Genomic DNA, 22,566 nt, shown 5'->3' on the forward strand with positions numbered 1-22,566 from the left:
AAAAAAAAGAAGTAACTCCCCCCCCCCCCCCCCGGCGTGGATAGTCACACTCTAATCCCTTTTACTCCATTCTTATCTCTGGATTTTGGGCACACGTGGAAATGTGCTCAATGTAAGTTTTAAGCTACTGGGTCAAGGACTCAAACCATGGTCAACCAAGTAGGAGTCCAGCGATGTAACCACTACACCAGCTGCTGGTCCCGTAAAAGGTATTTTTTTTAGAGAGAAAAAAGTACTATAAAATTTATAACTAAAGTAAAACTTAATGCATTTTTATTTGAGATTTTATTTTATCCCATTCTTGACTATCCTTGGTCATGAGCCTCTATTTTACTTATGAAAAGAAGAAGAAAATATATGAAGAGAAAACTTGATGTAGCCTTGGTGTTACTTTATATTGTAACAACTAAAGGATTAACTAAAAACATAAATACAGAACACCATTTTACATAGCATTTGATATATTTCTTGCGTTTTACTTTTCTGGAATTCCTAGTGCCCAATGAGTGTTTCTGTAGTTGTCTTATTCACCAAAACAAGTTTCTTGTGCAGGAAAAATGTCAGTTCACTGACTATGAAATCTTATTTAGTTCACCTGCCCTTCCCTGACTCTTGATCACTCTTCTTTGTGTGTCTGACTTTACATAAGTCTATCAAAGAACTTGTAATATTTTATAAGACATTATTGATTTATCTTTCCTAAACTATGTCTTCTTGAAGATTGGGCTGTGTCTGATTTTCTCTGTAGGGATTGTGTTGAGACTAGGAAGGAACATATATTTATTGATAAATTAGTATTTTTGCCATGAATAAATACACAACCTCAAGAACTCCTTAGAAAAAGCTCTGTGAATTTCTTTACTCATAGTATGTACCTTAAACAGATGGCAAGCTGCTTTTTTCTTTTGAAAACCCAGAGAACTTATCATGTACTATTGATGAATATGTTTAAATTCTCTCTTAGCCTCATTTATTGTTTGCCTTCACTTTCCTATTAATTTTAGAAGTCCTCAAGGGCAATATTTGCCTCGAGAACAAGACCAGCTATGCAGAAGATAGCTGATATGTATTTTTTGAAATTACTATAATATAACTATTTGGAGACAATATTTGGTACTACACTTGACTCTTGTTTCTGAAATATTTTTTGCCTTTAGAACATGAAAATTGAGTTTGGTCAATACAGTAGTGAGATTTTTTTTGTAAGATAACACTGAAAGAATCCAGAAACACCCTTTGAATTAGACTATTGTAGCGTATTCATTTAGAAGTTGTAGGGACCAGCATTTAGTGTAATGGCTATGTTGCTGAACTCCCATGTAGCCGAACGCAGTTTGAGTCCCGAACCCGGTGGCTTAAACTCACGCCCGGTACGTGTGCATGCGTGCCCAAGATCCCAAGAAGAGAATGGAGGAGAAGGGATTGTGGCATGGCCATCCACCCTGTGGGATGATTTCTTGCTTTTTATCTCTCTCTCTCTCTCTGTCTCTCTCTCTCTGTCTTTCTGGCGAGTGCCCCGTTGTTTTTTTGGAGGGCGCGGCCCCCTTTGAGAAAAAAAAAAAAAAAAAAAAAAAAAAAGAAAAGAAAAAACTCTCCAAAAAAAGCCGAAGTTGTATGCTTCTATATAAGCATAGGTACAGATGAGCTATCATATTGATTCTCTGAGAATGTTGGCAAACTGTTAGTGACTTCTATACTGAAGGCACAGAGAACAAAGTCCAGCCCTTGGGCTGTACTTGTCTATTCCCCAGCAGGGCTTGGACCTTTGTGAAAACAGTTACATAAAATATTTTCTCAAATAGGTGACTGATGAAGACAAGTGACATGTGGGATTTTTTTTTTTTTTTCTGTTCTACTCTTAAATCCTTGAATCATTTATTCAGGCACTGAATGTAGTAAAAATAGTACAAGCACAGAAGTTGGCCATAGGTTCAAAATCAATTTCCATCATTCCACTGCCTATTAGAACCTGATAAATGGTCTTTAAAAAATAAGAATTATTTTATTTAAACTTATTTATTTTAATTTGACCAGAGAAGGACAGAGTGAGTGTGAGAGCGAGAGCGAGAGAGAGAGACAGACAACCAAGAGAAACCAACTCTCCAGGTTTGGGACTTGAACTGTGGTTGGCCATGTGGGAGCCCAGCTCCCTCAACCACCACACCACCTGCCAGCCCCGAGAAATGCTCTTAACTTGATGGTCTCAGTTTTCTTCTTGTCAAATGTAGATTAAGTCACCTACTTCTTTGAATGTTTTTAATATCAATAATGAGATAATGTCTTCAATGCTCCTATTACGTAATAAATGTTGCATTTATTGTCCTAACGTTGCCTTCTCAATATCCAGTGAGATAAACTGTTGCATCTAGAAATCAGGATTTGAATGCATTTCAATATTCCCATAAAAGAGAGTCACTTTACAGACTTAAGGACACAATAATGTTTTTAGAAATTGATTCTGTACTGTCACATCCTAACACTGATACAATTATGTGACAGATCAGTATGCCATTGGTAACTTGGAAATTAAAAAGAGGATAAAGGCTTTATGAAGTCTTCAGAGTGAAAAGGAGCACAGGGGAAGGGATCTTTACTATCAGAAGATGAAAAATAAACTGGATTATTTGAAAATAAGCAATGTGGTAGAAAAATTATGGTGCAATGAGGGAGGAATCATTCTGAAATTAAAGCGCTCAAACTTGAATAAACCTTGGCTTGACCATGTATTTCGATAGGGAATAATTCGGCTATTTACCTTCTTTTCAAAATTTCATGGTAGTTGGATGAAAGAATATCAACAGAGTGCTTGCCACACCAGACCTCTAATTCAGAGAAGCCACAAGAAGACACCACAGTGACCACCAGCAGCATAACCACCCCAGGACCCTGCTTCAAGTGTGGTAAAGAAGGCTTTTGATCAAAAGCCTGTGCTCAACCCAAGACCCTGCCTGGGCTATATCTAGTGTGTAAGTTGCAGGGACAGTAGAAGTTGGACTGCCCCAGGCATAATGTCTGAAGGCTGCCCATATAAAAGACCCTCAGCAGAGCTAGGGTTCTCACTGCCAGAGTCATAAGGGTTCACCACTGAAGATTGACCATACCTGTGATTACAGGCCCTTTCCTTAACCATCACCAAGGCTGAACCCAGGGTTAACATTGTGCTGGCTGTTTCTGTAGGACCTCCACTCCTAAAGATTCTGCACTGCTTCATCCTAGACACCATCCAACAGTTGACCCAACAGATTGAAAACATCTTGCTCCTCTCTCTAGAGGTACAATATTCATGCTCACCTTAGGAAGGCCTATTCCCTTTCCCATTTAACTGAAGGACAAGGCCCCTTATCAGCATGAAGAAGCTCCAGAAGACTGACCATGGCCCATAATCCCTTGTCCCATCCTAGCCCATCATTTTTTTTTTTTTAGTATAAAAGATAAAGGCTGGAATTATTAGATTGACGCCTGAAAAGTCTTCCAGGAACTTCCCATCGGAAAATAAAGAGACAGTTAGATGGACATTTAGCCAAAACCCTCCATTACTGACAAATAAAACTATAAATGTTTCAGCCTATGCCTATAGGTGGGTCAATAAGACCATAATGGCAAGTATCCTAATCAAAGCATCTCACCATTCTCATGACCCTGTCCCTACACCCCTCCCATGTGAAGATATCATGCCTTCTTGGTAAAGTGGGCCGAAGTTTCTTAAACTTCAGACCCTGCTAACTGCTGGACTAAAATAAATCCTTACTGCATGAAACAAAAAAAAAAAAAAGAAAAAAAGAGAAAGAAAGAAAGCAGATCAACAAATATAAAGCCTCTGCAATTGATAGGCATTTTATTGATCTTAATGTCTGTCTCATAGGATTGTCTTATCAGCAAGGTAACCTAATGTTGAAAAATTTTTAGTCCTTCCTTAGAAACTATTAAAACAATGGACCTCAATTTACTGAATTATCATGAAAGATGCAAGACCACATTTTTATTGAGGATGGCAAGATGATTACTGAGAGTATTTTTACTTTCCTTTAAGAAATAAAAATGCCAAAATTAACAAGTAGAAAATAAAGTTAAAAATCACTTAGTAATCAATTAAATTAAAATGCTAAGGAACTAAGGGGTAGTTATAAATGGGGCTATAAAAAGAACTCTCAATTTAAATACCAGGAACTATTCTATACATTACTTCCAAATAAAATAAATTAAGGTTTTTTTCTTTTTATAGAAAATTTATGTGTCATCATACAGATAGAATACTGCAGCATAGACATACTTAATTCTCAGGGATTTGTGTTCTATTCTGTATCCTTTGATTAATGCTATAAACTTATAAAAGTATAATTCATGGATGACAACGAGGGGTAAACAGATGTTTGAATAGCAGAATCAAAGATGTGGCCTGCATTTGAAGTAAATTTGAATGACACAGTGAAGTACCATTAAATGACATCTTTCTTCCTGTGTCTAAGGCAAATATATTAGGACAGTTTAAAAATACACATCACAGTTTTCCCACTCAAGAAAATAAAAAAGTCTTGTACCTAATTAATTTTCAAAAGAACATCTATTTTAACTAAAATTTTATAAGGACATAATAGATACTATTAACACAGATGTGACTAATTTGGAAACTGATCATCGAGAAATTAGTATGTATACTATTTGCTAAGTAATTTAGTTATAAAGAAGTCATCATTTGATTTGGCTAGGAATATGAGCAAAAATGATTTCCAGACATTGTTTATTAAATGGTCTTTCAGAAATTATTACTGATACCATATTATGGTAAGACAGTCTCCACTCACTAGTAGATGCTTGCAGATGTTAAAAGTCACCTAGAGAAATTAACAAAAGAGTTTGGGGCAGGGAGGAGATCAGCTCCAGCTGGCTTAGGGATGAGGTGAAAGAAGCACTGTGAAAAAGCTGATCTTAAAAAAAAAAGAAAAAGAAAAAGAAAAGATGGTCTTTAATTGACTGTTGAAGTATTATCAGGATGTATAGAGATTGAATTTGAATTTGGGGAAATGTAAATCCCAGATAACATTTGTTGGAGAATGGCAAAGACAAGGTGCCTGAACAAATAATCTTTTCTAATTTAGCTGGGGACTGTATATGAAAAAAGATTAAAAAAAAAAAAGCTTCGAGATACAGAATTGGGACACACTTTAAAGGATTTTGAATGGTTATATTTCATTTTGTAAGCAATAAGAAAGTCTGGAGGATATTAATAGAATGCAATTTACTAGGGCAAGTAAAAACAGGAAAATTAGTAAGCACAATAATGATATAACAAGAACTGCATCCAGGATAATGGCAATGGAACAAAGTAAAAAGCTGAATATGAAGAGTACTATATTAAAGAAATAGAGAGCTAGGCAAAGAGAGGCATCAGGGATAATTCTTAAGTTTTATGCTGACAGATGAAAGAAAAGTAAAAGCTGTGCTAGAATAAACAGAAATGAAAACATCGTGTGATTTATTTTGAGGCCATAGATTAAACTCGTTCAGGTGACTGTTTCAGTAGGACTTTCAGAGGATACACACTGTAAAGAATATAGTTAGAAATGCCTAACTCCACCACAGAGGTTAAAGCCAGTGAGAGATTTGAGAACTATTTACATTAGCCTATTAGTTAAGGCTGTGGGGGATGATGAGGGCCAAAGAAAGAGTAAATGAAGGCAGGAAAAGTTGGATGGGATAGAGTCATGTAGAATATCCACGTTACTGGAAGAAGAGGGGGAGTCAGGGAAGGGTTGGGGATAGAAGTTTTCTGCTGAAGCACAAATTTGATGAGGAACCATGGTGATGCAGAATTATAGAACCCCAAAGATTTTAGAGTTTCAAGTAGCAGGGGTAAGTGGTCAAAATTGTAAAATGCCACCAACCAGAGTACATTGGGAACTACCAGGACATTAATATTGGCAGTTAAAAGCTTAATACACAGTGATGAATGCAGTGTCAGGGGAGGGAGGAATTAGATAAATCATGCTTATTTTTGCCTAAATTGGTACAGATTATAATAATTTCATAAGGTTTGATTTCTTATTTTATTAGCTCATTTTAATAAACCACTTATATAATTAGCTAAGACAATATGCCATTTACCTATCTTCGTGACTCATTGTGTAAATCTGTTTGCTAGAAAACATCTAAATGCCTTTAAGTAAGGACTTAGTTTTATCCATACTTTAACCTAAATTTCCCTTCAAAAAGATTATTTAGCAAAATTTTTTCCATATTAAGGAAGTAGCATATTTTTACTTCAAGTTTTCAATATTTGAGTTGTATGTATTTTTTTTAATGTATCTTTCCTTCTTATTCTCTATGGACAATGAATCTGTCCCTGTGGAGATATCAAGGCATTATATCAAGTAACAGACCTAGCCAGGGAAATTCCTTTGCAAAGCTTACTAAAGGTATATGTTTCACAAAATTCTAATCTGTGTGTGAATTTTCTTTGTGTACATAGTGAGGGTAATAAGGTGACAAGGAAGTCGATGAACACAGATAAAAGTTCAGATATTAATTTATCAGACTTAAAGGGTTGAACTGTCACTCAGAACACTAGCATTTAAGTCAAAGCACTTTCAGATGCTGTGTGCCTAATCATCTGGCTACTAACTGGACTCTTGAAAATTGAATTAGTTTTAAATTAAGTTTAGAAAATGTTCATGATGACTAGGCGGGTATTTTTTATTTATTTGTTTATTTATTTACATTGATAAATAAGTTGGTTCAAACTCAATTGACATCATGAGAATATTGTCTCAATAAAATGGGACAAACATATATATTTTGTCTAGCAATGTGTATTAATCTCCCAGAGCACCACTAATTTTGAAACCAGTGATAGTGCACAGAAAATCACACTAGAGCTATGTATCTGCCAGAGAAGTACTATATTTCCTGGGAACTTATCAAAAGAATTTATCTTTTGAGAATTCTATTTATTCCTTTATTTCAGGAGTACATAAGTGAAGAGTCCTAGCAATGTTGCACAGATTTGTGGAGAACTGGAAACTTATTTAGGCTGCCACAGAGATTTTAGCATAAGACAGAACTCCCAGGCTACTATTTTTGGGTCTTGTCCTCTTTCTGCCTCCTGTATAACAGGTTCCATACTCTACATTTTGCATTCATCACTGCATGCAGACCTCTTGCAGACCAACTCTGAGGATAGTAGGGGAAAAATGACATTCAAGGCTGTCAAATATTGACCAAAATTATGCATCTGGTGGAGCTGGGATTTGAACTGTGATTTGCCCTCAATGTCCAGCTAGAATCTTATGAATATTGTCTCTCTAGGGGAGAATGAATAGAAGTGGATAATTGTATAATTATCTAAGTCAGGGATCAAATCTCAAACTCTTTTGTTTGCTGGCTATCTAACCTAAGATATTCTAACCTCTTTGTCTCCTGTCTTGTTTATTTTAATGTATGGCAATGGACCAAAGTAAAAACCTGAATATGAGAACTACTATATTTAAGAAATAGATAGGCAAAGAGAGGTGTCAGGGAAAATTCTGAAGTTTTATCCTGACATATATGTAAAAGAAAAGAAAAAGCTATGATATAATAATAAATAAAAACATCAGGTGAATTATTTTGAGGCCATAGATTAATTGGCATGGACTTAAACTCATTCAGATAAGTGTTCCAAAAGGACATTCAGAGGCCACACACTGTGGAGAATGTAGTTAGTAATGCATAACTCCATCACAGAGGTTAAGGTCAGAGATAGATTTGAGAGCTATTTATATTAAGCCATTAGTTAAACCTGTGGAGGATGATGAGGGCCAAAGAAAGAGTAAATAAAGGCAGGAAAAGTTGGATGAGCTAGGGAACCAGCAGTTAGCGTAATGGCTATGTTGCTGGACTCCCACGTAGTCGACCGCGATTCATGTCCCGGACCCAGTGGCTTAAAACTCACGCCGGGCGCGTGTGCGTGCATGCCCAAGATCCCGAGAGGAGAATGGAGGAGAAGGGACTGCAGCGTGACCATCCCCCCTGGGGGGTGATTTCTCGCTTTCTGTCTCTATGTCTCTCTCTATCTGTCTGGCGAGCGCACGCGCCCTACAGTGAAAATCTCTCCAAAAAAAAAAAAAAAAAGAAATAAAAAAAAAAAAAGTTGGATGAGATAGAGTCATGTAGAATATCCACATTATTGGAAGAAGAGGATATTATTTAATTTTATACATACACACACACACACACACATATTTTAAAAATCATTCCTTTTTAAGAATTATTTTTTAACTTATTTATTTATTTAAATTTGACCAGAGAGGGACAGAGTGAGAGAGAGAGAAAAAGAGATAGGGAAAGTGAAAAGGAAGTCACCAGATCGGGAATTTGAACCATGGGCTTATCATGTGAGAATCCAGTGCCCTTTACCACCATGCCACTGCTGGTCCCTAATAATAATGTGTTATTATCATATATATAATATATATGATATATTATCGTATATAATATATATGATATTATATGATATAGATATGTTCTTATCATATATAATATATGCATATGATATATGTGATATATGATATATACATATGATATATATATATATGTATAATATATATGATATGGTGGATCAATGTGGTGATCAGATGAGATAGTGGTTACATTGCTATACTCCCACATGGTCAACCACATTTCAAATCCTGGACCTGGTCACTTAAAAAATTACACTGGGAGTGTGTGTGTGTGTGTGTGTGTGTGTGTGTGTGCGCGCGCCCAAGATCCTGGGAGAATGGAGAAGGGATTGCGGCTTGTCCATGCCCCAGTGTGGGGTGATTTTTTCACTTTTCCTCTCACTGTGTATGTTTGTTTCTCTCTCTGGTGAGCTCACGTGCCCTAAACCAAAAACCTATCTCAAAGGGTTGCCAGGTGGCATGGTGGTTAAAGGTCCTGGATTCCCACATGGCCAACCATGGTTCGAGTTCTGGACATGGTGGTTTGCTTTCTCTCTTTACTTTCCCTTTCTCACTCTCTGGTCAAATTAAAAAATATGTAAATAAATAAATAAATGGAATTAAATACATAAATAATTCTTTAAGTAACAAACAAAAAACTCTCTCAAAAAAAAGCTCATTGAGTAAAAATTCAGGTTTATATAAAAGGTAAATTATGATATTATTTACTGCATTAACGGATCTTTGTTTTATTTATTTATTTTTTAAGAGAGAAATTTGGTATAGGGCGTGTGTATTGGCCTGAGGGACAGAAAGTGAGAAATCAACCCTGAGGGGGGAATGGCCATACTACAATCCCTTATCCTTCATTCTTCTCTTGGGACTTTGGGTATACACACACGTGTCCAGCATGAGTTTTAAGCTGCTGGGTTCGGGACTTGAACCATTGTTAACCACATGGAAGTCCAGCAATGTACCCATTATGCCATCTACTGGTCCCAATCTTTGTCATATAAATATTTTGTGTAGATATCTCCATTTAAGTGCATGTTTCCATTAAAAATTTAATTATTATATATTCTTAGCACTTGCTATCTTATATACATTACAGTAGAAAGAAAGTAGACAAGATACAGTTTGAACTTCAAAGAACTTAATGCAGCACTAATGGAGGAAATGAAGAGAAATAGTAAGAAAAGCAAAAATAAAATAGAATAAAATAGGAAGCCTATTGCAAATATATGTTGCTCTGCAAGTTGTAAACAAAACAAAACAAAACTAGTAAGTGGGGGAAAGGAAAGATCAATAGATAAAGCATAGAGAATTTTTAGGGAGGTGAAACTACTTATGTATATACATATCACTGTAAATTTATTCAAGCCCGTAGGATGAACACCAACAAAGAATCCTCATGTAAATTCTAGACTCATGAGTGATAGTGATGTGTCAATGTAGGTTCATCAACTATAACAAATGTTCCCCTAAATTGGGGGATGTTGGTAATGAGGGAGGTGATACATGTATCAGAGCTGGAGATATATGAGAAATGTCCATACTTTGCCCAATTTGACTGTAAACCTAAAACTACTTTAATAAACAATAAATAACTACTTTAATAAATAAAAACCACACACAATGAAAGGTAAGACACTCATTGCCAGAATCGGATTAAAGGATACCTAGACTTTTATTAGGTAGAAAGATAAATAGAATGGAAATAACCATATCTTCTTTATCTAGGTATGCATGATGCAAAGCACCTTCTTGCCCGAGATTTAGGATACTCATCATAAATTGCTAAAAGAAGAGGCTAGGAAAGGAAGAAGGGCCAGGTCATGAAGTAGCTTGACAACCAGACTTAGGGAAAAGAGGGATGGATAGGAAAGACAATTTGGTAGTGAAAAGTGTAAGACTTAGAACTTGAGAGTTAATGAAAAGGGAGAGCCTGTATAATGAAGAGAAATTTTCAGAGTAGAGTCAGAAAGAGAAACTCATGGACACATGGTTAAGAAATTCTATAACCGAAACTGACGGGCTAAAGAATGTACAAACACAAGAGATGGGTGTGAATGCCAGATGTGGTGTGTGTGGAGGAGTGGGGCCTGGGAAAAAACATTTGCAGGAGGGATACAGAGACAGCATTGTTGAGACAGGGAGGTAGTATTGTTATATTTTGATCAACTCGACCGGGGAGAAATGTTCACATATTGAAATGATCACCTTGTAAGCTAAATAATGTGATTGAATGTATTAAAAAATGTAAATAAAATAAAAAATAAATCCTTATGAGACATTTTTAGAAATACATTTATTGATTAAAAAAGAAGTTCCATCACACTTTTAGAAAGGTGTTCAGTGTATTTTCTTTGGCCACCTAAGAAACAAATCCAGGTAAACCAAAGACAGTGTTACATTATACAAATAATATAATAAGATCTGTGTTTATGTCTATTAAATAGAGTCAATGATACTTAGAAGGAAACATAAGATTTAATGGAGCTTCATATTGATACTTATATCTGATGGCTTAAGACCATAATAAATACTACTAATAAAAAGCTATGACGTGATTCACATTAGTGCTATAATGAAGAGTGGATGACACTATTCTTTTCATCTCTGTTGACTAAGGGGGATGGAATACTAGTTTTCTTTCAAAAAGTTTTTTCTACCTTAATAAAAAAAATACAAGAATGTCTCTAGAAGTGAATATTTTTCAATGGACTCTTGACTGTTATCTACAAAATTGAATTCATTTTGGTAAGGAGGGTGAATGGATACTGACTAGACCACCAGCGATGTGCGCCAGAGTTTGTCATAGGTCAGGATTGGTGATTCATATATGTCGTCCTTTAATCCATAAAATCCCGTATATTTGGTTTTATAATAATCTTCATTTTAATGATGACAAAATTTGGAATTAAGGAATTTAGGTAACTTGTCTCCAAATTAAACAACTGCCAAGAATTCCTGAATGAGGAGAGCTGCTGTAAAAATCATAAAGGACAAATGAATAAATAGAACTTGTGTTTAGGTGTCAGACTCAAAAAAGTCTTGACAATTGATTGGATGTGTAATTGTGTAGATATGGGACTAGGAGTTATCTAGTATGACCTCAAGATTTCTGGCCTGCAAATCACGTGTAGAGTTGTTCCACTTTTTGAGTTAGGGAATACATGAAGCTACACTTAGGAACAGTGTTTGAGATGAGTGCAAGATACACAAGAGGGTAGAGTTAATAGGCTGCTGATTATGAGGATCTGGAGGCTTAGAAGACAGGAAGGAACTCAAGATAAAGCTTTTGGAGTCATCAGTTACAAATGAATGATTAAAGACATGGATGAGTATGTAATATTGCCTAAAGAGTATGTGTAGAATAAAAAATGAAAGAGCTACATGTGACACTCAGGAGAACAGCAGCCTCTAGGTGGAACGCAGAGATAGAAACTCACAGAAGAGACTGATAAGAGTACCAAGAAGTAGAGATTCCTCAGGGTATACACAATTTCATTTTAGAGTTCAGCGATGTCATTTCTTTATGAAATAGTTATTATGATATTGCATCACCTCTGCATCTCTCTTCTGTCTTTAGAGTATTAAGCAGCACATTTTGCATTTCTATGGTGGGGGCGAAGCTTTCATACAAACTGCCAATGCATGATGTATGATTGACATGAGTATTTGTATACTTGCTTACAGGTAAAGTTTCTGGTGAAATATTGGTGAAATCTTCAAAATCATGAACATTTATCTTTTATATAATCCTAGGGTCAGAGACAGGGGAAAGGGGCCTTCTATCTTCATTACTACTTTTATCCTAGAAGTCATTCACAATCTGAAATGATAGTAACTTTGAAAGGTTTATGCAAATATATTATTTACCAATATGTTGCTCAAATCAAGAATTTATGTTAAACATAGATATAGTTAACAGAAAGGTTTATTATATAAGTTTGTATTATTTATTCAATAAACTGCCAAATAAGTAACTCACAATTCTGGGGACTATTTCATTAGTGTGCATATGTATTATTTGGTTAGTTTTTCAATCCTTTTTATAAGTATATACTGTTGGAACCATAACTAGTCTATTATTTAGTCAGTTAACTGCAGTGCAAAAGACTTTGAAAGAACTTTCATAAAAATAGCATTATAGTCATCTCTGATGAATTTAGTGAAGCTGTATAATCCTGGAACAAAGTTTCTGGTTTTCTTCCTAGTTGAATGTAAAATGAGTTACAAATTTTTCAAACGGTATTTAGTAATCACAGACCTATTCAAAAATAGATCAGAAATTTTAAAGAAAATAATTGCTTGAAAAACCAGTGGCACTGTACTTAAAATAGTTGCTCAATGATGTAGGAGTAGACCTGTGGATTTAAGGCTCAGCCGTGGTGGCAGAGTAGTAGCTCATTGAACTGCAAACTGGAAGCCATATGGAAGACTGGGGTCAGTTCCCAGGTTGACTTGTACGTACTAGGTGCACCTGTGTGTGTGTAATCTTGGCTGGCTGGGATGGCTGGGTGTAGTATCACAGTATGTGACCCTACTGAGGGTGCTTGTATTTCTCTTTTTCCTCACTCCCCATCTCTTGCTCATAAAATAAATATATAAGCATATGCAGCTATTTATTTTTTTGAGTGCAAATTTTAGATAGATAGTAGTTTTATATCTGGAATAGAGTCTGTTTGATTATTTTCAATGTCATGCCAAAATCAGTTTTCTTATTTTAAGCAAAGGAAGAATAAAGTATACATTTTTTGGAGTACTGTGAAGAATTCATGGTTAATCTAATTTGTACTACTAGAGATAAATTTACAGTACAAAAATGTTTAGTATATCCTATTTATGACTAATCCATGATTGGTAAATTGACATATAAAATGTTTCAAAAACACCTCCAAAGAATCTTCTCAACGTTAGTTTAAAAAGTATGCAGATGGTGTGGTGGTTAAGGTGCTGGACCTCACATGGCCGACTCCATAGTTTGAATCCCAGACCTGGCAGCTTGGACTCTGCAGTTTGAAAACCATGCCTGACACACATGCATGTGTGCCCAAAATCTCTAGAGGAGAATGGAGGATAATCCCCCAGGGATCAGTTCTCACTTTCCCTCTCTCCAGCAAGCCCACTCACCCTATGGCAAAAATATAAAAAAGAAACAACAACAAAAGTATATCTTCTAGCCATACTCTCCCTATTTGTATTAACTATGAATCAAGTTACTTTTTGCCACTTACTAGATAAATGGGGGTATGTGTGTCCACAAATTTTGTGTACTACTTCATATCAAATAATTTTTTAAAATTGTATAATCATAATACCTTGGCCTAGTTTTACTTAGATTAAAATTTGTAGCCATTGAAGGAATTAACATTTTTTATAAACCATTCTTTGTTCTTTTACTTCTATATTTAACTGTAAATTAGTAACAATTTTTTTATGGGGGGAATAGGCTAGTTATTTTCTACATCTTAAAATCTAATTTTTTTTTATTTGTTGTAGGTTTTATTGGGATTTAATAATGCTTATAATGATGGTTGGAAATCTGGTCATCATACCAGTTGGAATCACATTCTTTACAGAGCAAACAACAACACCATGGATTATTTTCAATGTGGCGTCAGATACAGTTTTCCTATTGGACCTGATCATGAATTTTAGGACTGGGACTGTCAATGAAGACAGTTCTGAAATCATCCTGGACCCTAAAGTGATCAAGATGAATTATTTAAAAAGCTGGTTTGTGGTTGACTTCATCTCATCAATCCCAGTGGATTATATCTTTCTTATTGTAGAAAAAGGAATGGATTCAGAAGTTTACAAGACTGCCAGGGCACTTCGCATTGTGAGGTTTACAAAAATTCTCAGTCTCTTGCGTTTATTACGACTTTCAAGGTTAATTCGATACATACACCAGTGGGAAGAGGTAAGCTACATCTTTTCATTTTTTTAAAGCCATTATATTATATTTTTATTATGACTTTCAAATGAACCACAGTGCTGTATGGAGTGAGTTTTTATGAAATTCATAGAAAAATTTATTTGACCACTCTTCTTGGTGAGTAAGTGACAATACTTTAATCTTCAAAATATGTGATCAACTACTGGATTTGAATCAACTGAAAAATTAGTGATTATAAAACAATAGCTTTATGCTAATTTAGTATATTTTATAACAAATCCACTTTAATCAAAATGTTTAACCATAATCAGTGCAAATCTTCCCCTACATTGGAGATTTGTCACCAATATAATAAATCTACTAAGTGCCATACTTGATAGAAATATGTAGGGTCTGGTTGCTAATCTAGTCTATCATTAACTCTATGAGGCAGTATATATTCCTTTAATATTGACAGTTTAGTAAGTTTACATTGGAATAAAACAGATTGTTTCTTCGAGCATTTTTAAGTTGTGTATATTGAGATTTATTTTAGCACAATAATTTTGCTCATTGTTATGCCTTGCTTATAATTATTTATTAATATTTTCTCCCTGTTAGTTCATTTCAAAATACTGAAAAATAGCCTACCCAGGAGAGAAATTATTGCACAGAAAACACAAATAGCAGTGAATAAAAAGGGTAAATCTGGCCAATCAAGCTCATGGTTTGCTAAATAAGGCATCTGTTGTTCTTAGGCAGTGGGTGGGATCTGAAAGGGCTCAGCCAACTGTAATTTTCAAAGATCTGAGTTAAATGTGCCATCATCAAGCAGTGGAATTTGTGTCTCTAATTATAAAGCTGCATATTAACCTTTTTAACTTTCTTTTTCTTCTAAGTCTACCTTTTTGTATTAATTATAACCTGAATGTTATTGTCTGCATAATAATGAGAGTTTAAAAGGCTCCTTGAAGGCCTAAACAGGCGCTAATGAAAGCAGTACACTGGCTGTAGGTCATTGCTTTGCTCCCTATAAAAATGCTTTTTAGCATTTTAAAAATGAATTATGCTTTTAAAGAAGTCATAAAGTGGAATTTATGTTTGCTTTCTGTGAAGTTTCTGGAGTGTTTCTGTGTGTGCTTCCCAATGACATTTTAGTTCACAGGATTTCAGGAAATGACATGCAATAATAAAACACTGCATAATACACTGATGAAAAGACATAAAAATGATTAGTTCTTAAATATGAATATGGAATAGATTTAAAATCAAATGAAGTACCTTTGAGAATTGGATTCATTTTGTAATTTTTTCTCTATCTAGCACATTCCACCTGAAAAGGAATAAATGTTTGGTTTTCAAAATGTTTTTATGTGACTCTAAATTTAATATCAAACCAAGACCTTTATTGATGATAACAATAGCTAATATTAATTGAAGGCTCATCATATGTGAAGTAATATATTTGATTCTTTACGTGCATTACCTCACTGAATTTGTCTAACACACCATTGATATAGTTACAATTATTCAGTTTTATTGGTTAAATTCACAGAGCTAATCTGAAGAGCTGGAATTCTATACTGGCAATCTTAAGCCTATGCTCTTAAACTATATAGGCTCTCATAATGGATACCCTTTTAGTTACAAATATCTTAATATTTCATTACAGTGTGTGTAAAAAATTATATAGAACTCTTCTTAAATTGGTGGTTCACAAAACATAAGAGTTGAATAATTACCCTTTAAAATAAGACCACAAAACTATTTTAATGAGTAACCTATGATAGAGAAGTCGCATGATAAAAACACAAAATCACTTAAAAATACAGTAGACAATGTGAATATTTTTAATGTTTTGTAGTTTTAACCCAGTTACCCTGGAGAATAGCAGCAGGATGAACAGATGGTACCTTATCTGATAAAATGGCAGGCCATGTGGTCATAGAAGAGGATACTCCTAAACACCAATGTCCTCTGGTTTCTGGCAGTGGTCACCGGCACTTAGGTCTGTGTAACATGATGGTGTTTTTAAAGATATCATGATATAGTCCAGTAGCATCAGCTCCCTGCCATCATTATTGTAAAATGAAATTCAATATGCACTCAAAGACACTTGGTAACCAAACACATTCAGGACAGAGTCATGAGCTGGCAAGAGCTTTCTTATAAATAAATGACCTTGCTAATAAATGAACCACAAGCTCATTTAGGTGAAGAATGCTTTCCTGTTTATATGATACCCTGATATAATATCATATATCATGGATATTTAATTCTTATTTGTCATAATGTTATATAGGGAAGAAACAGTCATTATCCAGAATTTAATACAAATTTATATTATTTTATCCACATGATTCAAACTATAATCACAAAGAATCTTGAATAAATCCCAAACTGGCAAATCTCTACCTGATTTTTGTAAATGTTACCATGATGTGTTTACAAATAGAAATACACAAAGTCAGAAGAAGTAGCTCTGTGAGCTTATGGAATAAAACTGTAGAGGAAGATGTGAGTTCACCCACATGTCTTTAAGTTCTGAGTGTTTTAGTACCAAGCTGGCTAATGCTAAATTCAGCAAATTTGGGGAAGTAACGTGTGAAGTCTGGAAGCTGCCACTGTTCTAAATGCATCATTCCCGAGGGAAGCTGCTGCCTTCTATAGGAAACTGCTTCCATCTTCAACGATACATGTTTTTCTGGTCTGAATTAGTTCAAGTGAAAAACAACAAGAAGCCCTGAAGCCAGATAAATTAGAGAAATATTATGAATGAAACACAGAAACTTTAAAATTCAGCCCTTATGTTACTATCATTCCTAAAGGTAAATGTAGTGGCTAATATGTACAGGAGGAAACACCTGATCTGGGAAACTAATTTATGAAACACATGGTGTTAAGTCAGGAGGGAAGTTGTTTTCACCAACCAATTATAAGATCAATGGCTTTAGAATGCAAAAATAGAGCTCTCCAACACTCTACTGAAACTTGATATGTATTGCCAGGTGAGGTGAAAATCTGAGGCAATTTAGATAATTCAAGCCAGAAAATTCCATTTCCTACAATCTCTACAAAGCTGAGGTCAATCTTTCTCACTCTTTTACTTGGTTTAAAAAAAAAAATCATGCTCTTAATTTAGTGATGTTATTTTTGTTTTTCAAGTAAAGAGAGTAATCCAAGCCAGACTACTATTTTGTAACCCTTCACAAGGGGAACCAATTCTGTATGATCCTCTTAAAAGAGACATACGGTGAGGAAATCCCCGGAAATTAAATGGAATATTATTAACAATTTGTGACAATCACAAGCCACTGAAGAGATAAAAAGTAGATTAAGAGATTAGTCAATAGGAGATTATTCTGTTTGGAAAGGTGAAGGTTTCCAAGAACCTCAAATACTACAGCTGCTGATCTCAGTCATATAATCAAGGGGTGATGACCCTTTAAATGTTTGTACAGATATTAATTAAAAGAGGAATTTTACTCTGTATTGACTATTTGTAGGACTCAATAACATAGATGAAGTTTAAATCTTTATGAATAATGTAAAAGTAATAATGTGGAAACACGTGATTATATAACTATGGTTTGGGACCTGTAACTATAATATTTTACTTTTTATTTCTAATTTTCTCTCTCTCCAACTTTCCTTGTATAGACTTTCAACGTATCATGATTAATTAAACACAATCTAAGGCAGGAAAGAGGGCTTTTAGTTTTGATTTTCTGGTATGTCTATAGTAATTTTAGATGAATAATGTGTCTGGACACTGCAATACTCTTCTAGCAATCAATATTAGATTTTTATACTAGTTTAGAGAGAGATTTATATACAAATTATGTTTAATAACAGAGTAGTTAAAAATGTATACTATGGGAACTAATGCAAAAACAGTGTCTGCTGGGAACCAGCAGTTAGCGTAATGGCTATGTCGCTAGACTCCCACGTAGTCGACCGCGATTCGCGTCCCGGACCCGGTGGCTTAAAACTCACGCCGGGCGTGTGTGCGTGTGTGCCCAAGATCCTGAGAGGAGAATGGAGGAGAAGGGATTGCAGCGTGACCATCCCCCCTGGGGGGTGATTTCTCGCATTCTGTCTCTATGTCTCTGTCTGGTGAGCGCACGCGCCCTATAGCGAAAACCTCTCAAAATAAACAAACAAACAAACAAAAAAACAGTGTCTGCTTTTGGTTCATTGTAGCATCCTGATTGGTTTAGAAGAGAAACTAACTCTTGATATGTTACCAACCTGTAGTTATACGACACATTTTCTTATTGCTTTAAGTTTTTAGAAAACACGTAGGATTCAAAGAATTGCAATACACGAAGAGTGGTGTTTTCTAAACTCACACCGTACTGGAACTTACAGAGCTCTATTGCCTATCACATCAAATCTGTGTCTCTTTGCTGTGCCATCAAGGGTCTCCAGCAAACTGTAGTTGTCTTTTACCATTGTCACTTCGTATTTGCAATCAACAACTCTTTTTTGTTTTCCTTTAATTTATTTTAGTTTTACAAAAAAACTGGCACAGGATTTTTCATTCTTCTTCTATAATTTTGTATTTCAGATTTGGAAAGCCTTTATTTTTCTATCACTATTTTAAAGGTCAGACTTGAACTCATCTCTAGGAAGTATTCCCCATTAATGGACTGTGCTATAATAGTCAATATGTTTATATAGAACAATTCTAGTGGTTCTGCATGGATTTATTTTTTGTGTGTAGTGTTTAGTTAGATAGATTTTTTCCTTGTTTTTGTTTTGTTTTGTTTTGTTTTGTTTTGTTTTCCTGGAGATAAACATCTACAAAGAGGAGTCAATGTCAACTTTTGCCCTTGGATATCCTTGTATACTAACTAGTACAGGGTTCTTAACACAGTAGATAATCAGGGCATGCCTCTCCACTAAATACATGGCAATCCTCCATGTTCTAAATCCATTAAATAATTATAAAGGGATATTTATTCCTCACTCCCAAGCCTTTACTGAGTAGTCTGTATGTGCAGATGCTGCAAATAAGAATACAAAGCAGATGCCAGTTTTATAGAAATTGCAGACATGTGAGCAAATAATCAAAGATGGTTTGGTAAGTAATGGCATAAAGGAAAGAGTGAACAACACAGTTGATTTTGCATGAGAGGAGACCTCAAAGATACTGGGACTAAGTTCTGAAGTCAGAGTCTAGATTACTGAATGAGCTATACAAAGGAGTGCATGCCAGTAGACACAAAGTATAAGCAACCTAACACTGTAATTGTGCTTGCCAGCATGAGTTTAGAGGTGAACACTGAAATTTGAGTTAATGATAGACTTTCAAAGTAAGCTGTCATTGAGGCATTTCAGGCAGGTGATTTACATGTTAGAGAGCTAGAGAGTGAAGGGAATTGGAGGTTGCTGAGGATAGAACTATTATCACCTGTAAGGAGAGAGGTTTATCACCTACTTGCATTTCTTTGTATAGAGTTAATGTCAAGCAAGATGCTTATTTTCAGATACCTAAAAAGAGGTTTATCTTTGCCAATTACCTTTGCCATTGAAATACTTGTATCAATTAATAAAATATAATAAGGCTTTTAATAAAGCTTTAATTTGTAGTGTTTTACAACTTAAATATCAATTATGTTAGAGGTTTTGATTTTCCTGGTGATATGGAATGGATCCTATATTAAAAATTAGTATAAATGGATGTTTGTTTCAACTATGCCTTTACTTTTCATTTACTCACATAAAGTGACTTATTTATGACAACAAACAATACTGCAGTTGTGAAGCTCAAATGAAATGAAGTCTATGGAAACTTTGAAATGCTTAAATTGATATATGTCCATACTGTTCACAAATATAATATTCACCATGACATCTTTCTCAGGTTAGCACGTCTGCTAACACACACTTGTGTGAATTGGCTAGTATTTTCTGCAGGCAGGTATTGATTCTGCTAAAGACCACTAGGTGTCCTCTATTGGTTATGTTACTTCATGGTCCTATATCCTAAATAATCAAAAGGGTCTTCTTTGAAATCACTCATTTACTTATTATTCCTAGAATCACCTAATTGCTTGGCAGATTTATTTCTATAAAAATAGGTTACTATGGGTATTCATATATGTAAAAATTCTCTGGTATACTTTCTTTTCAGGTTAAACAAAGAGCTTTAAGTTGCTTCTCTAAAGCATCATTTGTATTCAGAAATAATTGTTTACAGTATTATACTATGTATTTTTGAATGTGATATTTTAACACATACCTTGAAGTTCTAAGGTATAATGTGATGAGTCCTATTTCGATATGAAATGTTAAATCAAGACACTTGATAAGAGGTAAACAAGATATGTGTGGTTGTACATACATGTGTGTTAGAAATAATAGACATCATTTATGAATGCTCTTTAGTCAGTACCCGCAGCATGATAGCAATACTTTAATGTGGATATCTCTGTTGAATGTTATATGATCCATTTTAAATGTTCAAGCCACCTACTTTGAGATTAAATATTCAACTATGTTAATGCCCTGCCTTTGACTCAATTTATGTTCTTGTTTTGCATATTCTTCTATACTTACATAGCTATATATTGTTAATGGTTATATTTTTATCTAAAGTTTCAAAATTATGAACCAATGTCCTTAGTATTCATATGAATGAATGACAACTCTACAAAGATACCTCTTGAGTTCTTCAACTCAGTATGGTAATTTTTCCTTCAAATCTCCCCCTTCTTCTTTGTTTCCTGTTGCTCAAGTCAGAAATCCATGAGGTCTCTTTGGCTTCTTCTCTTTCAATCTCCAAAGTTAGCAATCAACAAGTCCTACTGATTCTACTTCTTGAACGTGGTTTTGAAGCCTATAATTTTTTCACTTGATTCTCTTATTAGCCTAATTGAAGCCCACTTCACTTGTCTCTTACTTGGCTTTCCTTTTCTCTTGGTTTTTGCTTTATGAGTGAGATAGATGCAGAAAGTAGAGAGAAAGAAAGAGATAAGGCGTTTCTTTTTTTTTTTTTAATACAATATTGCCCATCACAGTGTACCTGTCCAGCCTTCTAATAAGCTAGGATTACAGGTGTGTTCAGGATCTGAACCAGAGTGGATATTAAAAGTCTCTCTTAGTTGTCTTCTCAGGGACTGAAGTGGTATTTTTGAATAATAAATATACAAAGACTTTAAGAAATTTGTGGAAAATTGAATTAAAGTATGAGTTTATTTTGGTGCAAAACTATTTGAAATCCATGCCTGTTTTCTCCTTCATAGGCATTTTCCATGAAGTTTTCAAAGAAATATCTTATATTGCCATATTACCCAAATGATGAAAATAGTTCTACAACTTTTCATTATCATCATAATAAAATCCAATATACAAGGCTTTTCCTATCTGATTTTGGCCAAACTCAATTTGGCCTGGGAAAGACTGCACTTGTTATTCTTTAACTATGCTGAACTGCTTAGGTTTGTCAGATACACAGTTTCAAATCCTTTATACGTTGTTCATTTTTCCTTGAACTTTGTTCTTTTCACCAACCACAACTTATCCATCACATTTTAACTTTAAGCATCATTTCTGTAATTTTTTTCTCTCTCTCTTTTTAATGATAGAGAGTATGTGCATGTGTGTGTGTTTGTGTATGAGAGCAAGAGAGAACGCTCAACAGAGTCTCATCACACTTCTTTCCCCATATGTCTAGCTCCTCAGGATCTCAGGCATTTGTGTGTTCATGCTTAGAGTGTAATCAGATTGACCTGAGATGACAAACATGAAGTCGGCCATGTTGCTCCAAACCATGCTGTCGGTATGCTAGATGGTACTACCTAGACAGAGCCTGTAATTTCTCTTAAACCGGGCCTTTTGGACTATTGATGAAGGACGTTCTAACAGTTCATGGAAAACAATGGAATTAAAGTAAGTTTATTTTGATCCAAAAAAGTTAGAATTCATACATTTTTTTCCCATAATATACATTTTCCATGAACATTTTGAATACCTATTATATTAAACTAATAAAGGGTGGAGGCCATTGTTTTCCTATATTTTCAGTTCTTGGCACAGCATCTTGGAAATAATGGGGTACAGTAATATTTGTCAAATTAGTTAAATTATGTCCACAAGTAAGCTTTAGTTCAGTAGGGAGAGCAAACATGTAAACAAACAAATAGATAAACAATAGAATGTCTTGAATCCAGTATTGAAGCATTTATAGTGTAAAAAAAGAAAAGCAAAAGAGATATAGTATATGAGCGTACGGAAGATGGTAGAAGAGAGATCCTAGGGAAA

At 34.7% G+C, this 22,566-nt stretch overlaps 1 protein-coding gene across 1 annotated transcript in view; it reads left to right on the top strand.

Annotated features, from left to right (window-relative positions):
- HCN1 (hyperpolarization activated cyclic nucleotide gated potassium channel 1) overlaps positions 1–22,566 on the top strand; it is a 385,667-nt gene that overhangs the window by 9,897 nt on the left and 353,204 nt on the right. Inside the window, 1 exon segment of the mRNA XM_006172428.3 lies at positions 13,920–14,343. Coding sequence (XP_006172490.1) covers positions 13,920–14,343 — 424 coding nt within the window.

Source organism: Tupaia chinensis, unplaced genomic scaffold (assembly GCF_000334495.1).
Source record: "Tupaia chinensis unplaced genomic scaffold, TupChi_1.0 Scaffold144378_1, whole genome shotgun sequence".
NCBI classification, from domain to species: Eukaryota; Metazoa; Chordata; class Mammalia; order Scandentia; family Tupaiidae; genus Tupaia; species Tupaia belangeri.